This window comes from Cornus florida, unplaced genomic scaffold (genome assembly GCF_030987335.1).
Source record: "Cornus florida cultivar Cherokee Brave unplaced genomic scaffold, ASM3098733v1 CherokeeBrave_3.0.0_Hap2_Chr04, whole genome shotgun sequence".
Taxonomy (NCBI): Eukaryota; Viridiplantae; Streptophyta; class Magnoliopsida; order Cornales; family Cornaceae; genus Cornus; species Cornus florida.
The window spans coordinates 102,429,885-102,450,378 of NW_026775574.1; the positions used below are offsets into that span (position 1 = coordinate 102,429,885).

General features: G+C 32.7%; 1 protein-coding gene across 4 annotated transcripts; it reads left to right on the top strand.

The window, feature by feature from the left end:
- The first annotated feature begins 216 nt into the window (after positions 1–216).
- On the top strand, positions 217–20,300 carry LOC132304307 (tryptophan aminotransferase-related protein 2-like). Of its 4 annotated transcripts, none has more exons than XR_009481565.1 (5): positions 217–385; positions 15,653–15,798; positions 15,884–15,965; positions 18,993–19,283; positions 19,377–20,300. XR_009481565.1 is itself a non-coding variant. In XM_059801911.1 (5 exons), the coding sequence occupies exons 4-5, from the start codon at positions 19,003–19,005 to the stop codon at positions 19,520–19,522; spliced, it is 411 nt and encodes a 136-aa protein (XP_059657894.1). In that variant the 5' UTR covers positions 14,460–14,812; positions 15,653–15,798; positions 15,884–15,965; positions 18,993–19,002; the 3' UTR covers positions 19,523–20,300. The 4 variants fall into 4 exon arrangements, 1 of the variants encoding a protein (XP_059657894.1); XR_009481564.1 differs by lacking the exon at positions 217–385 and adding an exon at positions 452–7,243; XM_059801911.1 differs by lacking the exon at positions 217–385 and adding an exon at positions 14,460–14,812 and having other exon boundaries at positions 19,393–20,300.
- Positions 20,301–20,494: the final 194 nt, after the last annotated feature.

Consider the following 20,494-nt stretch of genomic DNA (forward strand, 5'->3'; position numbering starts at 1 on the left):
TTTTTGACAAATACTCTACCTTTTAATTTTCTAAATGTGTTATTATTTAAAAAATAGGTAACTTTCATTTGAGTTTTTATTTTTTATTTTTTGACAAATACTCCACCTTTTAATTTTTATTCACGGGCACCTTTGTTGGAAACTCAATATTTTACACCTGGGACGTGTTCCCCTGAACTTTTTTTCCCCTATTATGTAAAGTTTCCATGCACCTTCACTTACCCCATCAAAACTATCGTATAAGATAGGAGTACAAAAATACTCAGTACCGGTATCACCTCTTCAACTTTCAGTCGTTATCATCCTTCGTCTGGACGGAAAGTGCTACACGCCAAAGACAATGGCGACCACTTCGGAGTCTTCTCATCGGCGACCCGCGACACAGGTACATCTTCTCTCGTTCCTATTCTTTTTTTTTATTTTTCTCTGCTTGTTAAAATAAAAAACCCTAAAATTTTAACTATCTAAAAATCTCATTATTTATTTATTTTTCCTTCGGAAAGAGCTGTATAGAGCTGATTATGGTATGAGATGATTGCAATTGATTGATACTTTTATTAGCAAAAAGGGAAAATTGGTTGATATTTTTTTGGGCATATACTTACATTATTTTACCGAGGGTAGACAAATGCCTTGGCACTGTAGATATTACAGTGGGTGGGATTCATATGGATTCCATTCTTGCTTTATCCCATTGCTTCCTACTGAAGCTGGTACTGTAGGAACCTCAACAAGGTAAGACATGGGTTACTTCTTGCGTGTGAAGATATCTTTAATTCTTTCTTTGAGTTACATGGTAAAATAGATGTAGTTGGACTTGAGAAATGTAAATTTCTTTAACTCCCATTTGATTTTTCAAAATGATTTTATTCAAGTTACTAGTTACAATTAGCCACACAACTTTTTTATGCCACGAATCTGAGTCTGATTTTATGTACTGATTTTCAGGTTTATGTAATTTGTAAATATTAGTTGATTTCATCCCCTCCCCCGCTGAAAAAGAAATCCTGGCTCCATCCCTGGACAAACTCCTAATTTTTTCTCCCACATTGATTAGTAATTAGATCTCATTTCAACTACATCAATACATTGTTTTGGTCCTTTTAAGAAGCTCTAAAATTGCTTTCAATTTTCTCCTTGAAAGAAATGAGAAAACGGTGGCCAAGATGAGGTTAAGGATCCCTAGATTGGACCGTATGTTATTGATTTTTCAAATTTAGAATATATACCCATTCACTCATGATAGGTAGCGTGGATCTCAATTTTTTTTTTTTTTTTTTTTTTGAGGGATACTGAAGAAAGGAAAACCAAGTGGTCCATTTTTTTTTTCTTTTTTTTTGATAAGTAAGATTTTATTGAAAACGCTCAAAAGGGGAGCGGAACCCAAAGAAACACAAGGGCCAAAGGGCACCTTAGACCTTCAAAGAGGCCAAAAAAACAATAATCTCCTCTGTATATCTATAATCCCTCCTTGATACCCAACAAAAAGGAGTGGAAATAATAGAGAACTTAAGCATAGAAATAGGTTTCTTCTTTCCAAAAAAGAGTGGTCCATAAAATGAATAATGGGCATTGCCTTTACTTTGTGCCTTTTTTATATTGCACTTACATTTGCCTTTCCATTAGATAAATCTATTTGCAGACTAAGTTCTTGATAAAAGTAGTTTTAGCGTACTTAGATATTTGCTTAGTGTTGTTTTTAAACAAGTTAATCCAAAAAATCTATATAGTCTTTACTTCTTGTTTATTTGATTATATTATTGTGTACTTCTTTTTTATTCTTTTCGCAATCTTTTAATTGGTTTATGTTTGAGTAGAATTTTTTTCTCAAATCTATAGTTTGCCAAAAGACCCATTCACCCCCCTTCCCCTTGGGTCATTTTTTTTTAGGAAAATTTATTAGTGCTTAAAATTAGAAATAACTGTTTTACATTGATTTTATTCTATATTACTTGTAGGTGTAAGATCCTTTTAATCATTAAAATTTGAGATATGTGGGTCACGGATAAATGGTCAAAGAAATCTTGAAATAATTGTTGTATAGTGGTTTTTAAAATATGAAATAAAAGTAAGAATAAAAATGAAAAAAAAAAAAAAAAATTATTGAGCAATTGTAAGAATAAGTATTTTAAAAGTAATTATGGAAAAAATGTAAAAATTTGTGGGCAAAATTGCAATTATAACTTTTTAAACTTATTAAAGAAATGTTAGGGCAACCAACTTTTATTATTTCTTTCTCTTCTTCGTTTTCATTTACTATTGCGCCAAGTATGAGGGATAAAACCCTAGCCCTAATTTCTTATTTGATAGCCAGAAAGGCATTATGGCAACCATTTTCAACCTCGACCAATATGATTTTCGAGTGGAGGACGTTCAACAAAGCATGTTTTGGCTCTTGTAGTGATTAATCACTACAGATAGGTTAATATTTCTTTAATTCTTCTGTATCTTCCCTTCTTCATGAACTTTTTCTTTCGCTGTGGTCTTGTTTAGTTCATTCTTCCTTCTATTTATTATTTAGATTTGTACCCTTTTTTGTTGGAGCCTTTGGAAAGAGCGGAATAGAAGATCTTTTGATGGGAAGGAGTTCTCCATTGGAGTGCTGAAATTTTCTATTATTTGTACCCTTTTTTGTTGGGGTTGGGGGAGAGATTTTTCTTCTTTTGAGGATATTGTGGACTTTTTGAGTTCATAGGTTTTGTTTTTGTGTAAAGCTTGGAATGCGTTCCCCTTTTGAACGCTTTCTAATACATTTTACTTATTAAAAAAAAAAAAAAATTATTTAGATTTTTCTGAATTCTTTATCGGTATTCTAGGGCAAGGCGTCGAATCCTGCAGACAAAATTTCTAATTTTCTACAATGGAATTTAAACTCTTGTCTCCTTACATAGAGGAGACGATCAAATTGTCTTCACAACAATTTTGAAACGAAATAGAAGAACTTTGCAAGAGAAAAGGAGAATTTGCAAAGAATTGCAAAGCAAATTTTATTTGCTGTAAAAATAATAATATCCTCAACTAAAACTGTTCAAACCCTGGAAATTACAATGATTTATATAGAATTTCTTCCTCCCCAATCCTAGCCTTATATTAGTTAACTATCATATATAAAATAAAACCAAAATAGGAAAGTTGCTGAACACAGACTAAGGAAAATTTCAGAATATGAAAAGTTTCTAAAAATCACAAATTCCATTGTAGAAAACTAGGAATTCTGTCTGCATCATAACATAGATTATATTCTAGGTAAAACATATAAACCGGCCAATCTTTAGTAGGTAAAATAGACACTAAATAGTTGATGCATTTCATTTGACCCGTATCTTCAATCTATGATATTGTCGAAAACTAAAGAATTTTCATTTGATGCATTCATTGTTGATAACTTTTGTACTTGGAGCGTCAGCGGTGCTTTTTGTTTGTTTTGTTGCGGAGTAGTTGATTTCCATTTTGCCTTGAAGTTGCGTGGTAGGTGGTTGTCTAGCCCTAGGTCTTCTTTGCTCCTTAACTGATCTAGTTTGGATTAGATTAGCCTTATTTATTTATTTATTTTTCAGAGAAGGCCTAGGGCTGGAGGAAATTTAGTAGAAACTTTGAACTAAATTTCTTGTAATTTCAAATCCAAACTGTTGATTCAGTACTCCCAAACACAACATAAGGTTCATTTATAAGTTAGCTTCCAAAAGAAGCTTTACTCTTTGCTACCAACACACACACACACACACACACACACACACAAAATGATATCTTTCTCATTGGTGGGCAATAGATTTTCTCCACACCAAGTATTGTGACTGTTGGATGTAATCGAGCGGTCATATTGCAAACCCACCTTTCCCTTTTCTAATCCAACAAAACCACTTTTTTACTTATTTATTGTTTCCCAACCACTTTTCTTTTATGTAAAGTTTCCTAAATTAACATTACCAAAGTTAGTGTTCAACGGATCTCTGGTGAGTAGAGAGTTGTATACTCACTTTTATTAGTGGCCTTAGGATCTAATCTGACGGACAACCTTTTTTCCACTGTCTTTTAGGAAACTTAATAATTCTTTCAATTACCATCCAATTGAAATGACAAAAGTAGACACTCCCTTAAAAGAAACAAAAATAAAAATATTTTATAACTAATTTCGGAAATTGAACACTCTGGAATCAAATAAAAAATTATCAAGTCTCTTCTACCCAGAAAATAAAATTAGAGATTATTGTGTACTTTGTGCGAAGAAAAGAGAGAAAAAAAAAATCTGAATTACAAGAATTACACTAAAAAGACTTCTCTGAATTACACTGAAAAGAGTTCTCTTAATTACACTAAAAATACTGTCACCCAGTTTCGATGCCATTCCACTAATAATTACAAGAATTTGTGGTTGAGGTTTTGGTGGTTAGGGTTCTTTTAAGATATTGTGTTCTTTAAACCTAATTCTAAACTACGTTTTTTGGGCACATGAACAATAAAGGTTAGAGATGATACAGTCCTAGAGATTACAATCACAACACATGACTTCATATAAAAAAAAAAAAAAAAAGGTCCGATTAACAATGAACTGAGAAAAAAGAAGTACCAGCATGCTGTCAAACTTAAATAATTTTAAACCATCTTAGACTTTAATTGATTTTCTGTCAAACTTAAATAATTTTACAGGCCTAGAAACCCCACGTTCTTTCCTCTTTTGTTTTGTTTAGGGTTGCGATGTATAGGACTTGACTTTTTTTTCCCTAATTTTCTTCTGCTTTATACAAGGACTGTCATACATGAAGGGGAGTCAAACCTATATTACATATAAATTAGAGTTCCACAAAGATTAGAGGAGTCAGAATGTTTCTTATGCAACAAAAAAACAAAAATCAAATCTTGAAAATTGTATTTAATTGTGATCCTAATTGATAAAAAAATAAAAAAATTCAAATCTGAAAAATGGCTTATATCTTATAATACACACACAACCCGTGTTTTATTTGATTCCGAATGTTCAATTGACAAATTTAGTAGCAAAATATTTTTATTTTTGTTTCCTTTAAGTGGGTGTCTACTTTTGTCATTTTAATTGGATGGTAATTGAAAGAATTATTAAGTTTCCTAAAGACAGTGAAAGAAAGATTGTCCGTCGGATTAGATCCTAAGGCCACTAATAAAAGTGAGTATACAACTCTTTACTCACTAGGGAGCAGTTGAACACTACTCTGTGTGTGTGTGTGTGTATATATATATATACATAAATGATATCTTTCTCATCGGTGGGCAATAGATTTTCTCCACACCAAGTATTGTGACCGTTGGATGTAATTGAGCGGTCATATTGCAAACCCACCTTTCCCTTTCCTAATCCAACAAAACCACTTCTTTTACTTATTTATTATTTCCCAACCACTTTTCTTTTATTTAAAGTTTCCTAAATTAACATTACCAAATGTTTTTTCATAAGATTAATCACTATTTGGATTCGAGAGACTTTTCAGCCCCAATCAACTTTCAATAAATATTGTTATCAATGGGTCTAAAGGATGTCCTTCCATCTCCTTTTTTCCTTTCAAAAAAAAAAAAAATCATATTATTTCGAGAACTCAACAAATTTGAAGAATATCACAATGATTTCTAAGAAAATGATCAATTTTTGGTAGATCACTATTTTAATCAAAACATACATTAAGAGAGATATCAATTACTAAATAGTACCTCGCTTAGAGGTATATAAAGGTCAAACCTTTCATACAATAACATAAAAATGATACTGAACCATAAAAGTAGGTGATCTCAAGCCCTGCTTGTATAACGATCCAGATTCCATTTGTAGCCATTTTTCAAATTTATGTCAGATAAGCATATCAACAAAAATCAACAAATTTTTTAATTAATCCCTCCTCTGATAAGTGTACAAACAAAAATCAAACTCCCTTTGAAACTTAAATCACCAAGTTCCTCTCTTGTAGAATATATGTTGTTGTTACTGAAATCACGAGACATTGAATGTGAAGGTAGGTTGAAGATCGATTGTTGGAATCTAAAGTTGCGAAGGAGAAAACGATGTAGACGAGTTTGGGCCTATCCAATCCCGAGCTTGTCAAGATACGGCCGAGCTGAGCCCAAGCTCGCCCTAGCCAAGTTTGTGCGATTTCGAACCAAGCCTCAAGAACAACCCAGAGCTTGGCTTGGCTTGGTTTGGTTCATTTGCAGCCCCAAATGTGGTAGCTCACATCATGAATTCTCCTTCTCTTTCCTTTTCTATTAGACACCACTCATCCTTTCATATTTTATTTTTTAAAGTTATTTCTATGTATTGCATCCCATATTAATTATGGTCAGCCTCCTTGTCTCTTTCCTTCGATGGAAACTCAATTTTTTTTTCATTAGTGCATCCACAAGTCGATCTTATTTTATACACTTACCACTTATGTAGTACCCGGGATTTTAGTAAAATAATTTTTAAGGTTAGAATGTTCACATAGAGGATCTAATGAACTAGAGATTGAACGTTATAGTTGGATACGTATGTGAACTAGTTATGCTTATTAGAGAAATAAAGTCAGATGGGTTATTGTGTACATGGACCACCCAGTTTCAAATAGTTGTTATGGGGGTTCCCATAGAAACTTTGATAATAATTAATTGTTATTTATTTAATAGTAGGGGTGGAAGAAAGTTAATGAAAAGTGTAAGGCATGCACACTCACCTCTTAATTTAATACAAGTGGCTTTGGGCATACCATAGATCTACAAGTGGATTTGCGTATGCCAATAATGGCAACACCTGTCCATGATAGTTAATAAAAAGTGTTAGGCATGCACACTTACCTCTTAATTTAATACCACGTGTAAAATTATCATGGACAAGTGTTGCCATTATTGGTATGCCCAAAGCCACTTGTAGATCTGCAACTTTTACCTTAAGGTCTTGTAGGACATCTGTAGCTATGCATGCGAGTAACGAGTACAGATGTTCATCACATTGATAACATCTGTAGCTATGCATGCGAGTAACGAGTACAGATGTTCATCACATTGATAACATCTGTAGCTATGCATGCGAGTAATGAGTACAGATGTTCATCACATTGATTCATATAGAAAGCCTTGGGTCTCTGCATCGAATACAATAGCAACTTTCGGCCAAAACAAGGGGAAAAGGGGAAAGAGAAAGAGTTGTAGCATAGATTGGATTGGCAAAGAGGAGGAAGGAGAGTAAAGAGGCAAATCGGAAGAAAACGTGGAAGACAAGTTGGGAAAAAGGGCTCAAAGGAAGGTAGGTTTCCAAACTAATTTTTTTTCCTAACCCATATTTTCTTATAAATGAATTTAGAGGGTTGATTGTTAAATTGCGAAGCCATGGATTTATTTTTTTAAAAAATTCTTTTGTCAAGAACATGAAAGCTGTTGAAAAATTCGTTGAACTTTAAATTTATTTTGTTATGGGAACTATGAATTGAACATTAGGTTAGGTTTGATATTTGCATGATTTAGTTTGTTATTTGATTCTGAAATTTTGAAATATTGAACTATATTGAATATTGATATTGTGGGATTTTGTTTGAACTATTTTCATTAAGATGTGAATTTAATTATGAGTTTTCAAAGAAGCTTGAAATCCGCTTCAAAACTGTTTAATTTTCCTTTTATTTTGAGTACAAATTTGACTTGATTTGTGAACGTTTTCTTGATGATTATTTGCTAATATTATGATACTATCAGTTAGTTTCTAATGAGTTGTGGCTTTTGCAGTCTAGCAAAGTAAATTTGACGAATTTTTAAAAATAAATGCTTTTGTTGCGATTTTTGCTATTGACAGTGCTTTTGGATATTTTCATTATACGTCTATACTACAACTTTGAACAGGAAGTTTTGAAAGGATATGTGAGATGTATAATGGTTTACTAAGAAGTCTATTCTATTACTTAATTTGTAGTACTAAATTTAACCATAAATTTAGTATGTATGAACTGCTATGGAAAAAGAGTATTTCGCCTTTGGAAATTGTGTACGTATGCAAGTTTTGGTATTTGAGTATGTTTCTTAATTGTGTATGTGCCCGACACAAAATAGGTAGGGTAAGAGTTTCCCTTACGTTGTAAAACCTTAAACGGCCCGGCTTTTTTAATGAAGGGGTGTTCACGGTCCCAGGGTGCAAGCCCCTAAAGCCGAAGGACAGAGGGTGGCGGTCCCAGGGGGAAGGCCCCTGAAGACGCAAATGGACACTCGTTGCTAGTTTGGATACGAAATTATGATATTCCGAAATTCCTTACATTTGTTGATAACTTTATTTTTATTTTGTTTTTGTTGTACGGCATTACATTTTGAGTATATTACATGGAGATGAATTGAATATGGAAGCGATTTTGGTGGTACAAGTTAATTGGTTGATAATATATTTTGCAGCCTAGCCTGAATGTTCGGTTCATTTTCTGAAAAAGTAATATTGTTTTTCCTGTAAATTTACTAAACGAAAGCTGTTTTCTCATTTTTGAGTAAAATCTATCAAAAATATTTTGTTCAAACTTCGGAAACCTATTGGGCTCTTTTTAGCTCACTCCTTTTTCTAAAACCTTTTTCAAGTCCTCTCCGTGGTGAGCAAGACTTAGCGGGAGTGACGGGGTCACTAGGAGTACAGCTCTTGGGGAGGTGGCAGTCAGGTTGATACTGGATACGGTTAAGCAGTTTAGCACTAGTTGTCACTATTGGTTATTTCGTCTTGGATTAAGGAAGTATTGTAGATGTTTATTTAATGGATTAATGCAGCCCTTATTTGAAGATACGTATATTGAACTTTGAAGTGTTTTGTTATTTTTGTGGTGTAGTGATCTCACGTCCCTGCTGGGAGCGGGACATGACAACTTAAGTCTGATTTATCTTAATTATTTGGTCGCCGATAGGCGAAGTCCTAATTTATCCCTCACACATTGAGTAGTAATCAGATCTCATTTCAACTACATCCATAGATTGTTTTGGTCCTTTTAAGAAGCCGAACGAGGTCATGGAAATCAATACGTCAAACTGCTCTTAACTGGCTTTCAATTTTCTCCTTGAAATAAATGAAACAAAAGTGACCAAGATTGGGTTAATGATCCCTAGATTGGACTGTATGTTATTGATTTTGCAATTTTGTATTATATACCCATTCATTCAGGATAGGAAGTGTAGATCTCAATTTATTTGTGGGGTATTTTGTTATTTTCACCCTTATTATATAATACCCTGGATTTTTAATAGGCTTTAATCATGATTAAGTGGCTTTATTTGGGATTCTTTACCATTTGCTAGGACTGTGGGCCACAAGCGGGATTTATATAGAACTATTGGGAGATATATTAGAGGCTTTTGTGTAGTTATGTTAGTGAGTGGCAAAGGATTTGGAAATTGTAATACCCCGAGAATTTTAAAAGATTTAGTAATTAGGATTAATTATTTTATTTTATTTTTCAATGATTTATTTTATTTTATTGTGTGCTAGATTAATTATCTTATTTTAATTAAGTTATATTTCGTGATTATGTATGATGATTGATTGTTTGTGTGGTTGATTATTGATTGAATTATTGGTGTGTTGATTTTATTGGTATTATATGACTTAGTTGTAAATTCTTATTTGTTTATGTGCTTCATGTAATTAGTTATTTTAATTTCTGTATTTCATTAATTATCTTATTTATTTAAATTAATTGGATTGGGTTTAAGGAAAGTTGGACCAAAAGATGTGGTCTTGGGCTTGTATGAAACCTTATTGGGTTAATTAATGAAGGTCCGTGGTTATTTAATTATTTAAATGATCACTTTTGTATCAATTATATATATATATATATATATATATATATATGTATATAATTATATATAAATATAATTAATTAATAATTGTTATGGAAAGATATATATATAGATATATATTTATTGATATTTATAAGTATATATGATTTAATTAACTAATGAGTTAATTATGGAAGGAATATATATTTATATATATATATATGTTTATAGATATAAATTATTTAAAGATTATTATTTTAATTCATAATACTAGTTGGAATAGGATTTGGAATTTAAGGTGTATAAAAATACACATAAGGCTTTAGGGTTAAAGGTTTTACACGTTAGAAAAATAAAACAGACAGAGAGAGAGGAAGAAGAAGGGCTGACAAGGAGGAGGTCGGATCTGAAAAGGAGGACGTCGGAATTGGAAGAGATAGTTAAAGCTTAAAGCGTCGGTTTCGTTTCGAAACCTTCAGGCGAGTTTTCTCTAACTTTCCTCTTAGAACTCATAAGGATTTCACCTTGAGTATCAAGGCTTTAATTAAATTTATTTGTTTAAAAATTATGGTTAGATCGGAATAATTAAAAAGTATAAACTATTATATTTGATTTTTAGATTATTGGATTTTAATTGATATATATAGGTGTTATGTATATTTTAAAATCAATCTATAGGTGGATTTGTGACCCAAGAGAGTTAATTATGGTTTCTTTATTTTCTAGAATTGTTCTGTAATTTTCTGGAATTTTTCTGATATTTTTAGGAATTTATTAGGATTTATTTTCCTATTATTTGTTAGGAAAATAATTATATATATATATATATATATATATATATATATATATATATATATACTAGGTAACTGATCTAGTGCGGCGCGGTGTAGGATAATAGGGTGTATACGCCAATTAGGGCCATTTGATTAATTAAACTTATGTGAATTGATATGGTGCATCGCGGCGCATAAAACTTTGGTGCGCATGTGTATCTGGACCATAGAAGTGGTCTGGTCAACTATGGGATTATTTGGTGTATTGCAGACCATGAGAAGATGGTGCACTCGTTGATCTGGACCTTAGATCTATTATAGTTAATAGAAAATAATCTAGTGTGAGCGTGTTCATTTGCGCACTCATTTATGACCATTGGATGCGGCATAAAGGAAGTGATGGATTCAGTGTGGTGAGCTCACGGTAGCTGAAAGAGCTTAGCCAATACCAGCACACAAGGAGGCTTGAATCCAGCGCGTGCAAGTGCATAGTAAGCACGTGGGCGCGCGTGGGAAACTATGTTGGCCTAATTCGACACTAGAAATTAAAACGGTCATAACTTAGTCATTTTAAATCGAAATTGGGTCATTCTTGAGCTCAAATTCAAGGATTTTTCGTCTTCTTTCCAATGGTACCAATTTCATTATCAGATTCCCATCCTACTAGGAGATATTTATGTTTTAGTGAGAAAGTGTCGGAAAACTATTTAAACCAATATGGAGTATTTAAAGGAAACTATTTCTGACATATTTAGTTGCACTAATTTGTGTAAATATAATAAATTAATAATTTGTTATGGAAGGAAGTGTATATATATATATATATATATATATATATATATATATATAATTATTTATATATGTGTATATATAGTTTAATTTGTCTATGAGTTGTATGTGTATATATAGTTTAATTTGTCTATGAGTTGTATGGATATATATATATATATATATATATATATATATATATATATATGTATGTATGTATATTGATTTTAAATAATCAAGGATTATTAAAGAAGGTGTTAAACACATATATACATTAAATAACATATGTGTAGGTATATATATATATAAATCATTTAAGATGATTAATATTATCATTCTTATTTGACATATCTTAATAGGCTGGTTGTTAAATTAATGATATGCGTATAATTTGCATGTGATGGCTATGTATGATTTAGCGTATTGTTAATTTTAAAGTTAATTCATGGTTAAAGTGTGGGCATGGATGAATTGTCAAATGATTAAATATATTACCTAAATATTTGTATGAATAGAATACATATATGGAAAGTATGGATGAATTGCTAATTAAATGTATGAATAAATATACCTGTGGAGGCATGGTTGAATTGCCAATGTATAAATATACATACACGGAGGCATGGTTGAATTGCCAATGTATAAATAAATATACTTATGGAGGCATGGTTAAATTGCCAATATATAAATAAAAATATTTACAATGGCATGGTTGATTTGCCAAAGCATAATTACGTTGTTATGTGTTAGATGATTAAAATATCATCTATGATTATTGTATGTATGGATTGGATTAGGGTTAGATATTCTTAAATGAGAATAGTTTAGTACTTACTGGTTAGTGTATTATTTTACATTAATAAAATAATATTGGGGAAGACGTGGATGATTTGTCAAAACTTGGATTTTGGATATGTGATTTAAACAATTAAAATCATTATCGGGTTGGGATTAAATAGAGTATTTCTTTTATTATAATTTGTTGTTTAAATGATTAAACAACTGACTAGGATGGGATTAAGGTCAAAGGAGTTTTTATAAAATGAAATGGTAGATTGGTCTAGGTATGAATATTATTTTAATAATTATTTAATAGGTATGGAAATTTAATAAACCTATTAATGGATGTGATTAGTATAGTATATATAATTATATATAGACATGTATATCGTGCTTTATTAAAGTTAAAACTTTATTAGGTTTGATTTTGATCAGAGATGATCTGCTTATTGGTTTTCAGAGGCCTGGTAGAGTGAACTTGCTCGTAGGGTTTAACCCACGATTTATTTTTCAGGTTATTAGAGGTTCCAGTCTCGAGGTTGAGGATCCGCAGCTGGGAGACTGTCATTCGTCTATTCATCTTGTGTACTTTTAAATAGTATTGGATTATTGGATAATGTTTTAAGGGGTCCTTGAGTTATGGGATTTCCGAATTGTAATTGTTGGAGAATCATTAAGTAATATTTATTTATTAATTTTCTTCAGCGGTTTATTTATTCTTTATTATTCATCTTTGTATTCTGTGCTTGTTAAATACTTAAATTGTTTTGATATCCCTTGATTTTGTGCGCGGACTTGATCAATCCGTGTTCCAAAATTAGGGGGTATTACAGTTGGTATCAGAGCACTCCAGGTTCAAGTGTCCCTAGGGTGTCTTTCGTTGTGTGACTTCCGCGTTATGTACTCTTTTACTTAGAGCTTAAGTTTAGGATTCATTGTATTCTATATTCGGTCCGTTAGTGTGTCCTAATGGTAAATCATTGAGTCTTATCAGGAAAATGGTAAGACACCGATTTAGAAGGTATTGGTAAATCGTTGAGTCTTCCCCTAATTTTGAAGTATGGGTTTTATGGATTTATGCACCAATAAAATAATATGGAGGTATTTTAGGGACGGATTAACGGAATAGTTAAGTCCTACCTATTTATTTATGAATTGTATGGTTTAATACACCGGTATGGGACGGTGGCATTTCAGGGACGGATTAACCAAAGAAGTTAAGTCCTACCTATATATTTATAAGGGAACGGATTAACCATAGCGTTAAGTCCTACTTATTCGTGTCAGGTTAACGGAATAGTTGGATGGTATGCCATTGAAATAATATGGTTGGATAGTTTACTTTTATGTGGATATAATGGATTATATATATATATATATATATATATATATATATATATATATACATACACACACACACACATATATGGGCCATGATATAAGCTTGAGTCTCAGGATCAGTGGTTAGGATGGAGGCGTATATTGCCGATTGAGATGGGTAGCTGGGTTTAAGGATGTGTGGGCTCTGGTAAAAGGAGGACTCGTAATCACCTTTGTGTGCGTTTTACATGAGATACCCACTATCCGGATGAAACTGCTTTAGTCCAGTGAGAGTCTCTAGTGTGTACTTATATTTATCAATTATATAAATATGGAATTAGCTAATTACGTGATGTGTCTGCTAATAATGAATATGTGTGGATGGATTAATTTCCACACGGATAAAAGGAATAATGAAATTTGAAATTAAATAATCAAAGTTTTTATTTCATGGATTTGTGAATTTCGAGGACGGAATTCCGTTTGTTAGGGGGGAAGATTTGTAACGACCCACTCCACCACATGGTATGATATTGTCCGCTTTGGGCCTGAGCCCGCACGGTTTTGCTGTTGAGCTTCACCCCAAAAGGCCTCATACCAATTGGAGGTGACACACTTACATATAAGTACTTCACCTTTCCTCTACCCAGGCGATGTGGGACTGTGCACCCGTAGCTCGCCAGTGTGGTAGCCTGACAGTGTCTCTCGCACCCGCCCACGGCACACCCGCCCACAGGGTCATCACAATCCACCCCCCTTGGAGGCCCGACGTCCCCGTCGGCACACTTCCGGCTGGGTCAGGCTCTGATACCATTTGTAACGACCCACTCCACCACATGGTATGATATTGTCCGCTTTGGGCCTGAGCCCGCACGGTTTTGCTCTTGAGCTTCACCCCAAAAGGCCTCATACCAATTGGAGGTGACACACTTACATATAAGTACTTCACCTTTCCTCTACCCAGGCGATGTGGGACTGTGCACCCGTAGCTCGCCAGTGTGGTAGCCTGACAGTGTCTCTCGCACCCGCCCACGGCACACCCGCCCACAGGGTCATCACAGAAATTACCAAGGTTAAATTAAGGGGAGACTATGTGGTAGCCTCACATGACTTTTAAAACACCTGTTATATACATGCAACCCATAGGACACGATTATTGCCGAAGCTTTACATCTGTTCCTATATTGTAACCCAACAAGGAAACGTTTTGCCCAGTTTCCCTTTAAAACTGTTGCTGCCCTTTCTCTTGTTACAACAGAAACCAAAGGAAAAGCAAGAAGAAGAGAGAGAGAGAGAGAGAACTCCAGCCGTGAGGTTTTAGTGAGAGAAAGAGAGGAGCTGTAGCCAAATGCTAGAGAGAGAAAGAAGAAAGAAAAAGGAGAAGAAGGAATAGAACAGCGCTGTACCACCATTTCATCATCACCATCCGATTGTTGGTAGGGTTTTCTCTGTCTTTCCTACCCAAAATGCCATCTTGATTATGTGATTGGTTTGCCCTAAAATATTTGATGGTCTTAATTGTAATTGTCAAATAGCTGTGCGTGTTTGTCTACAAAATTTGGGGGTTTTTGAGGGTTTGGTATTCCGTCAGCATGTGTGCATATACATGTTGTTTTGACATGCAAATCACATAATTTTCTGTTAATCATGCCATCATATGCATAAAACCACGTTGGAGCTCTTGTTAGGATTTTTCCAGCGTCGACTCCCCCTATTACATTTTCGGGTACCAAAGTTGATTTGGAGACTTCGAGAGTTGCTTAAGGCTCATTTGTTTCCTTTTGAGAATGTCCTTATTATTAAATTTAAATTTAGGGATTGCTTATATTGCTCTTATGGATTTATTTGTGTAATTGAGGTTGGGGTACATTGTTGAAATCAATTATGTATATGAAGCAGGTTCTTTTGATCATATTTTATTTTGTGGGTTTTGTATTGGAATTGATATATTACAGTCCAGGGGATTTCTCAGAGACGTTTTAGCAAACTGGGTCGTTACATATTATGTTACCCTAATTATAGTTTAAGGCGATGGTTAATTATTTTATAGTTTCGTTTTGCTCTTCATCATAATGAAATCTCGGTGATGTCGTGTATGTAACCAAATTGGTGGAGCTTATGCTGTTATGGCTATTAGATGCACTGAAAACATCAAATATATTTCCTATCATATGTGCAATTAATGTAATGTTTATTAGAATCGAACATTGTGGTAATATACTCATCGTTTTAAGATTTTATGAATAAGTTCTGATTATATATGTAATTTAATGCAGTGGCAATTCGAGCAGATGGGGCTAACAAACATAATTGTTATTTGAGGATGTCAGTCCTCAACTTATTTGTACTATTCACTTTCGCTTTATCTCCATCCAATGCGTATGAGGCCAAGAGCATAGTTACTGGTGCCTCTTACCACATGGTGAGTTTCATTTTTGTTTTTTTTTTGGTCAGTATTTTGTGGGTCTACTTTTGAAATAGAATCCATATGAATTTAAATGTTGTAGGTCTACATTTTGAGAATGGAAAAGAACTTCCAGATAACCAATAGGGAAAGGCTCACTGAAACGAGTGGAATCGGAAATGAGGGTATGTTTCTTAATTTACATTCTTCTTTTCCCTGTTAGTGCTACATCCTAGTAATTGTGTTTCTCATGTATTCAAACATTATTATATTATGTTGGTGCAATACTTCATTTTTTCTTTTTATGGAATGGATAAAATCAACATTATTGCACCGTAAATATCAACCATTTCTTGTGTATTCAAACATTTTTCGCCTTTAAGCAAAACTGTCTCTATTGATCAGTGGAACTATTAAGGTCTCATTTTTCTTTTTCATTTTCATTTTTTTAAAATAAGTTAACAACATTTAGGCATTGAGTGTTGCCTGTTCCATTACATCCTAGTGTAATTATGCTGCATCACTATCGCTTCATTTTATGCTTGCTATATAGGCATTCTTCTTTTATGCTTTCTATAAACTTTAAGAAACAATCTCATCTCTCTCACTTCATTCTTCTTCTTATTCTTTTTATTTTCTGTTTTATTTTATATTTTAATTCTTTCAATCTTTTAAACAGTTTTTTTTGCTAATAGTCAATATTATGTCAATGCCTTAAGCCAGGGGCGGAGGTAAGGGGGGGCTGGCGGGGACCATGGCCCCCCCTAATTTTTTTGAATTTTTTTTTTTTTAAGTATAGGTAAAAATAAAATAATATAGCATATATGGTATAAAATCTATATTTGGCCCCTTAAGAAAAAAAAAAAAAAAAACTTTCTTTAATTAGCATTTAACAAAAGATAGTTTATATATAATCTAAAAAAAAGTGATTTAATTGACAACTATAGAACCCGATAAAAACTGATTCACATAAAAATTTAATATTTAACGTGGCTATCTTAAAATTTCAACTCAAATACTGTTCTTTCCATAATGTGACTATCTTAAAATTCTTCCAACTCAAGCACAATTATTTCCATAACCTTATTATCCTAAAATTCCCTCTCATACATGATTCTTTCCATCACTTTTTTTTCTTTTCTTTTTATTTATTTTTATTGGAATGATTTTATAAGAATTCTATAAGAAATTACAATTTACAAAATCTAGAACAAAAATTTCATTTGAAGTTTTGAATATCTACAAAAATCGATGATTTAAGAATCTAAATTCTTATTTTACTAATTTGTTTTGTTTTTTTATTTTATCATTGTTATTGTTTTGTTAAATTTTCAAGTGTTACTTTTTTTTTTTTAAAAGTTCTTTTTGTTTTTGTTTTTTTTCTTTTTGTTAAATAAAGAGAGTTACTTAATTATTATTATTATTTTTTTATAATTTTGGCATAAATCTTATTTGTGTTTGTTCAGAAAGTTTGATAAAAAATTTCTATAAATAATTAGTTTTTTTTTAATTTTTAATTTATTTATTTAAATAAATTGGGAAAAGTTTAGATAGATATATTTTTGTATGAATATAATAAATAGTAAAATATTTTTGCCCACGTAATAAATTTTTTTTTTCCAACAATTCGAGCTAAGTAATGTTGTTTATAATTTTGGCCCCCCCAACCTCGAGATCTTGGTTCCGCCCCTGCCTTCAGCCACAACGTGAATAAGGAATTTTCAAGAACAATCTTTTTAACAATTTATAGAATGTTTGAGTCAAATTTTTTTAGTATATTTTAAATGTCGTAGATTTCAAACTTATTAATTTACCATTTTCTTTCATAAATAATTTTTCCAAGACTGAAGAGTTTTTGCAGTTCTAGTGTTAAAGTTATCAGGGTTTGCAGAGTTTAAATAATGTAAATAAAAGAATAGGGTTTTGTGTTCGCGGGCATAAAATTAGAATTTAAGTTAAAGGTTTAACTTTCATTTTAGGTTAAGGTTTTATTTTTCTTTGCGATAGATTATTTTCTTTCTTTATTTATTCTTCTTCTTTTATGTTCTTTTTCTTTCTTTCTTTATTTATTTTTCATGTTTTGAGGTAGAGAATACTGTAGTGAAAGACTTCAAGTTTAAGAGATATCTTGGTTCAACATATTTTTAAGGTTTAGGATTCAATATTAAGATAGGGTTACTATTGGGAACTCAAAACATAGATGCATTGAATTCTATTTAAAATAATTTTGAGTATACTAATTGCACTTTATTAAGAAAATTCAATAATTTCACAATCTCATTGAATATTGTCAAAAACTGTTAAATCTAGCTTAACCAATTCCCCAAAATACCATTCTGCCTTAATAATGAATGCTCTTCAAGGGTTAGTTTATAAACTACATTTAGTATTGTTTGATTGCAACTAATTAGCCTTTATTTACTTATTTTTTTTATACTTAAGTTGCAGTTACTATCTTTCAAAAATATTTTGCATCAATGTATCATCTCTTGAAACACAAAACTCGGGTTAGGGACCTGTCAAAACTAAGCAGGGTGGTTTCATGCATTTGCTTTTCTGTTGCTACATCGTAATATCTATCTCTCATTTCCATTGTACATGTTGATTTCTTGCTTAAGAGAGAGAGATGTTGAAGTTTCTCCCATCAATGCGGGGTTACCATGGAGGTTTACACTAATAAAAAAAAAATGTGGGGTTACTATGGAGGTTTACGTACGAGGGAGAAGGTTCCCAAAGCATGTGCAAACCTTCAAAGAAGGACCAAACTGTAGTAAGGTCGTCACCTTCAATAGGCTTGACTTCATTTGATCAAGTGATCGAAACCTCAAGATATAGTAGGGTAAGTAGTTACCATAGTAGGATGGGGCAGCTGCAATCAACCTCATTGGCTCAGAATTAATTTTGTATTTCTTTATAAGACTAATCTCAAAAACTAGTTTATATCTCTGACGGGTCCGCATGATGTTGGAATTTGAGAAAAAGTAGATGGTATAAATGGTGGTCTTCTTCTCCTCCTCCTCCTCATCCACTTTTTTTTTTTTTTTCAGTGCTAACCTAGTTGAGGACAATATGATAAGCTTAAATTGTCCTAAAATAGAAAAAACGTTCAGAACCTATTATTACTCCAATAAGTTTTATTTCATTAGAAGTATTTTTTGGAACATTTAATTCTTTTAGTGCTTTACCATTTTATGTGTTTATGTGGCTTGCAGTTACCCAGGAATGACTGATTTCCTAATATCCGGGCTTTATAAATGGGATGGTGATGCACATAAATTCAGTAAGAGCAAGCCTTACATTGAAGTAGTGACATCCCCAAACAACCCAGATGGTTTTATAAGGGAACCTGTGGTAAATCGTAAAGATGGAAGAGTGGTTCATGATCTTGCTTACTACTGGCCACAATATACTCCAATTTCTTCTCCTGCAGACCATGAACTCATGATGTTCACTGTCGCCAAAGCCACAGCCACAGCCACAGACCATACCGGGATGCACATAGGGTGAGAATTAATATTATAAATTTGAAAATGATCAAAATTAGGTAAATATTGGTCTGTTATATTTCTAAGTATCTGTGTTTTTATATTTTGCAGTTGGGCTCTCGTTAAGGATGAAGATCATGAAGAAGATGCCAAAAAAAAAAAAACTGGTAAAATACATGGAGCTCAATAGTATTGGCGTATCAAAAGATTCACAGCTTCGAGCCACAAAGATTCTGCAAGCTGTGATTGATAGTTAGGACCATACTGGCATCCCTGAAGAAGGTGAAACCTTATTTGAGTATGGTTTTAACCTTATGGCAGAAAGGTGAAAGACACTCAGGGCGGTAGTAAAACAGAACCCCATTTTTAGCTTGCCTCTCTATTCTACTGGGTTGTGCAGCTTTAGTGGTCGAACTTTTGAACCACAACCAGGTAATTTCAGATGCACACAGATCACGCGCTCTGTAAGCACGGACACACTGTGAAAGCTTAAGTTTGGTGTTAGTCCAAAGTACGTAACAATTAGCATGGTGGATCATGATAATATTTTTGATCTCTTTGCCTGAAAGATGGTAACTTAGAGGAGGGAAGAAGTTTGGTGTTAGTCCAAACTACATAAGATTAACGATCCATTTCACCATATGGTATAATATTGTTCGCTTTGGGCCCGAGCCGGCACGGTTTTGTTTTTAGGCTTTATCCCAAAAGGTCTCATATCAATTGGAGATAACACTAGTATATATAAGCACTTTACCTTTCTCTTATCCAGGCGATGTGGGATTGTGCACCCGTTAGCTCACCCGGTGTGGTAGCCTATCAGTGCCTCGCACTCATACACGGCACACTCATTCACAAGGTCACCACAAATTATCCATAATTAATCCTCCCATAGCACTCCCAATGTGGTCTTCATGTAAATAAATTTGTTAATATTTTATATAATTTTTTATATCTTTTGTACAAGCTCATATTATATATAGATTTCTATTTGTATGGGATTTTAAGAGGTCATTTTAATTTTAGAAAGAAATATCAGATATCCATGTCTATATATCAATATATATTTGTATCAGATGCTAGACTGGATTTTGCTTCTCAACTTGAGCAAATCAATCTATGCTTCGGATTTGATTAATTCTAGTAGTAGAAAACTTTCAGAATCTACTTTTGATGATGACGACGGAAACAATTCCCAACCAGGATCCAAACATCAATTTTCCATATCATTC

Coding starts and splice junctions, on each gene's coding strand:
- LOC132304307 (XM_059801911.1), top strand. CDS start 19,003: ATGACTGATTTCCTAATATCCGGGCTTTATAAATGGGATGGTGATGCA. Junction 19,284..19,392: donor CATACCGGGATGCACATAGG/GTGAGAATTAAT, acceptor GCTCTCGTTAAG/GATGAAGATCATGAAGAAGA.